At 28.9% G+C, this 4,973-nt stretch overlaps 1 protein-coding gene across 1 annotated transcript; it reads right to left on the bottom strand.

The window, feature by feature from the left end:
* Window positions 1-603: 603 nt before the first annotated feature.
* On the bottom strand, window positions 604-1,962 carry LOC137837783 (uncharacterized). The gene is made up of 2 exons (XM_068646912.2): window positions 1,635-1,962; window positions 604-1,340 (listed from the first exon to the last, which is right to left on the bottom strand). Exons 1-2 carry the CDS (start codon window positions 1,800-1,802, stop codon window positions 816-818), a joined length of 693 nt encoding a protein of 230 aa, XP_068503013.1. The 5' UTR covers window positions 1,803-1,962; the 3' UTR covers window positions 604-815.
* Between the last annotated feature and the right edge of the window lie 3,011 nt (window positions 1,963-4,973).

Genomic DNA, 4,973 nt, shown 5'->3' with positions numbered 1-4,973 from the left:
TATTAATTTATATTAAAAAATAATTTTCAAAAATATCATTTATTGGAATTCGATATCATATTAGTAAAATGTATTTAAAATTAATTTAAATATATTTTGGGAAAAGTATGGCTAAACAAATAGTGTAAGTTGTTCAAAAATTATTTCCAAACTATCACTAATAATAAACTAACTAAATTAATATGGAACACTTCGGTGCTCCATCCCATTCAATAGAATTAGTATTTAGTAGTAATAAATTATTACAGTTAAAGGAGTAAAATAAAAGTGCATGCTTACATAATTATAATTATAGCTGCCAAATTCATCATGTGTCACTCTGTTTGGTATTCCTCCTCATTGACTTTGTACTTTCTTTTGTACTTTGTAGGATAGTTCTGTAGATATATAGCTTCTCTATTTTCTTTTATCGATTAATGAAAAATTAATGTCTTTAAATAACCATTCTCAAGTAATTCTTAAGTAATGAATGATCTATTTTATAAATAAACATTGTTATGGCCTTTTTCATTGTGCAATGAAAAGATCTTTACCCTAATATTTTTATGGCATATTTCATTCAGCAATGAAAAGATTTGTAAGTGCCGTACAGAAAAGCTTTGGTGACACGTAAAAGGCTAATGGTAATCTTATTCAAAGCTACTTATCAAAAGCCATTGAGAATTATTTCAATAAAGCTTCTATAGTACCAAAATATTATACTACCTTTACATTATAAAGTTCTAAACATCACACACGCATGATGATGGTGCATACCCAGTAACAATCTTATCTGTTCCATGTTCTTGGTCTTGGCTGAAATGAACAATAGAAGATCAAACCAAGTCACTTTTATCATTCAGCACCATCTTCACTTTCCCACAAACAAAGTCAAGGTTGTAGAACACAGGCAACATGGCTATAGAGCACAAGAGAACCAGCACTGGCCCAAAGATCCAAAGCAAAAGAGGAATTGCTGAGTAGAAGATCCTATTCCCCACAGTGTTCAACACAGTTCCTTTTTCCAAAATCTCTGTCAGATAATCTGGGGTCACCAAGGACGTGGCTTCTTGTTGTGTGCAAATTAGGATGGTGAATTGGTTTAGGAACCTTATGGATTGAGTGTGGCAGAAAAAGGAGAACAAAAATATGGTGAGGAGTGTCACATATTTTAGTGCTATCATGAACTCACTGTGAGCACCATAGATAACATCATCAAGAGGCCTTTTCACACTGTAGGTGCTGCTTATCACTGCTGCCAAACCAGCTGAGAGGAGAATGGCTGTTGTGGCCATAAGGGTTGATCCCATGATCAAGTTCCTAAGACTTTGTGCCACTAGGATGTTCTTCTTTTCAATGTCCTTCCATGGATATATAGATATAATGTTTCAGTTCCAAGTAACAAAGTAAGTGTCTACTAGTTTGTTGAAAGATTGAATGCAAAGATAAACTAATTCACAAGTATTGGTATATATGGAATTGAAAAGATGGATATGTGCATGGTCTCAGTGAGAGTAACAAGGATGAAGATGAATCAAAACCAGATTAGGATAGATATGTGCATGGTTTCAGTGAGAGTAATAAGGATGAAGATGAATGAAAACCAGATTAGAATAGATATTGTGGTTGAGGTTTTGATGGAGATGATTATGTACCTTCAACATGGCAGTGACCCAGAAGCGTCGTGCATGAGCATTGATTCCAATTGTGGTGGAAAAAGGTTGTGTACGAGTTTTGTGCCACAACCAGACATGATAAGCAACGTTGACCAGATAAGCTACTGGTACAAGCATCATATCAAGATAATATGATCTCCATTCCATTATAAATTTTGTTGCTTCTCTCTCTCTTTTCTGTGCTCAACAGGGTTATGAATGTTTTAGTGTGTGCTTCTCTGCTACTTCTATATATGCCGTGATCCTTTGGGATTCTTTCTCTCAGCCATGAGGGTCTATATATAGTGGAAAATCATGTGAGTGGAACAAAGTCGAAAGCAAAAGATATGTTGGCAACTAGAGGCTACTAGTGCTAGTGCTAATGTTAGTGCTAGTGAATGCTCATAAAATTGAGTTTTGTGCTACTTACATCAAATTCTAGTTTTATTTTAGAAATAATGCTTGAATATAAATAAATAAATAAAGTGCATAATTTATATAAATATTCAACATTTCTCGTCCATTAAAGATAAATATATATTTAATAGTATATAAGTAGGTATAAATTTTACTTTATAAGTCCAATTTATAAGGTTGAGATATGTTTAAAGTCAATTTTTTAATATGTTATGAATCATCGGTAAATATATAGTCTTATGTATGAGTTGACAACCTCAGCGTGAGAGATGTATTAGAGATCACACATGAACAAGAAATAGATTTAAAATCCACTTCTTGATAATGAATATCTGAAAATTAATATAATTACTACAAAATTATTAGTAAATTGAGAATGCCATGTAATTTTGTAATTCTTAATAGGTTTTAATAAATAATAAAGTGTGTCAATTTGATGATGTAGTATGCATTAATTGTGGCCTAATTACTCCTTTTGAAATAAGTTCTCATATTTTTAACTAATGTTTTATATATATATATATATATATATATATTTATTTTGCTTTCTAGCTTTTCTTACGTAACTTATTTTATTTTATACTTTTTTATTCAAAAAGTTATAAAAAAATACACGTGAGAGAAAATTAAAATTCCTATGTTAGAATCTAGGGACATTGGAAAAATGGAATACAGAGGAATCCAATTCGAACTACCCACCCACCCACCCAACAGCGACCTCTCCTTTAAAAAAAATTAATAATAAGGATAAATCTTTTTAGTCAAGATTATGCACACTTGGCGTTTTCGAGTGGCTCAGATTTTGCACAATTTCTTTCATATGTACGTAACTTAATTTTGTAAATAATAAACAAGAGTGAAACAATCAAAAAATTGCGATTTTGGGCTAATTTATGGATTATGATCACTTAATTCCAACCTTGAATGATCACACAAAAATATATACAAAACGTACACCTTTTATTTATAAGAACGAATACTATTTGCAAGAGCTTACACCTTTAATGAACCTTTTCTTAAGCTTACAAAATAATTTATAATTAAATTAAGTTCACTTTAACTTAATTTAACAACTTTCACTATAATTTAAGATATTATTACGTAAAAACTTATGAATATATGTGGTGCAAGTGCTTTACATGATTATTCACATTAATTAAGCAATATTAATTTTCATATAGACACATATGACTTGCTATATTATTTCAATTTTTTGTTGATTAAATATTTTGTAATTCTAATGGAGAATTTTTTAGACTAGGTTCGTAGATTTTTATTTTTCAAGTTGAGAAGGTTTTTCACATTAAAATTATTGATATCATCATTCTATCTTTTTTTATTTTCTTTTGTCTATATATTGCTTACGCAAGTGTCCATTTTGTATTAACACTAGAGAAAATTAATTTTGGTTTTTCCAACACTCAACTATAAAATTGTTGGGTTGGTGAATTATTTTTTGTTTTACAACTATTTGTTCTATTTCAAATCTAAATATTAGTTTAATTTTTTTTATTGGTAAAGAATGAATAAAATCCTAAATATCAGTTTAATTCTTATATTCAAAGAATTCTTCTCTAAATAGATTTAAAAAACCCTTCAACTTAACTTTATATTAACTTTTCTCTTAGTGATAAAAAAAAAAAGCATTTAATTGGAATCTTGATCGCTATGTATCTTGATTTAGTAATATGGTTTATTCATTTGTACCATAACTTTAAAGAATAGTGATATAGTTATGAGAATATGTGCCGAATAGATCTTAATTACAAAAGTCAATTAAGTGCATATGCCTTTTCTCCATAATGATAGGCTAAAATTTAAAATGTTTTGATCCATTCATTCAATTAAATTAAGTTTAGCTACCATTAGAAGAAGCCGTTCATTATATTTGAAACCTTTTTGCATACATTTATATTATGAGACTACCAAACTCTTGTTACAATATTAATTAACTTCAAGGGGACTTTCACTTGGTTGCTTCTTGAACTTTGCCATTGCACACTATGGAGAGTTCAAAAGAGGGAAAAATTAAACTAAAGAAGTTCTTTTAGTTTTAATTATGTTTTTGTATATTGGTTAGAGTGTTAGTAGTGCTTTCTTTTTTAATATATTTTTGTTATTGATTAACAAAAATATATTAAAATCTTAGTAGCTAATTAGATATTAATTTAGAAACTAGTTTATAAATTTTACTAGTAATAAAAACTACTTTAGATACCAATAATTTTTTTAGTCTCTACAATAGTATCTAATTTAGTTTACATAGTAACTAAATATTTTTTGTCTTTAAAATTGGTTTCTATTTAATAATTTTCTTGTAATGTATCTATTTTTAACTATTTTTAATAAGTACAAATATTTATGTTAGTGTTAGGGTAGATTTCGCTTAACTGACGTTAACTAAAGTAAATAAGGTTAGTATCGGTCTAGTTAACACTAATCCTATTTATTTTGAGCATTTATGTTTATTTGGTGTTGTCTAAATTGACACTAATTTTATTTATCTGATTATTTATTTAATTTAACATCATTAGGTCAATGCTAATATAATATATATTTTTAATATTTAACTTTATGTCGACTAAGCTACGCTAATTCTTATATGTTATGAATATGTGTGTCTTCGTGACAACGATAGGAACCGTATATTACTCTTAATTCAAAGGCTTAGAATTAAAGATGACAAATCTTCCAACTCACAATTCTCCTCTCTCACTTTCTATATAAATCTCCTCACACTCATCCACTTCATTCATATTCATCTTCATATATAGTCTTCTCTTAATCTCCTCCATTCACACTCATCTCCTCCATTCACACTCATCTCTCCTAATCTCCTTCATTCATAGTCATCTATTTCATCCACACTCATTTTCTTCATCCACTACAATTTGTTTCCTATTATTTTATTTTGTTGAAGAG

This window comes from Phaseolus vulgaris, chromosome 4, assembly GCF_051622355.1.
Source record: "Phaseolus vulgaris cultivar YP4 chromosome 4, ASM5162235v1, whole genome shotgun sequence".
Classification (NCBI taxonomy): domain Eukaryota; kingdom Viridiplantae; phylum Streptophyta; class Magnoliopsida; order Fabales; family Fabaceae; genus Phaseolus; species Phaseolus vulgaris.
The sequence above is the reverse complement of the archived record's forward strand: the minus strand, read 5'-3'. Positions and strand labels throughout refer to the sequence as shown.

What these genes read in the sequence shown, in the direction of transcription:
- LOC137837783 (XM_068646912.2), bottom strand. Translation starts at nt 1,802, where the DNA reads ATGGAATGGAGATCATATTATCTTGATATGATGCTTGTACCAGTAGCT. An exon ending in GGGTCACTGCCATGTTGAAG is followed by an intron (nt 1,341 to 1,634) that starts GTACATAATCAT and finishes TATCCATGGAAG; the next exon opens with GACATTGAAAAGAAGAACAT.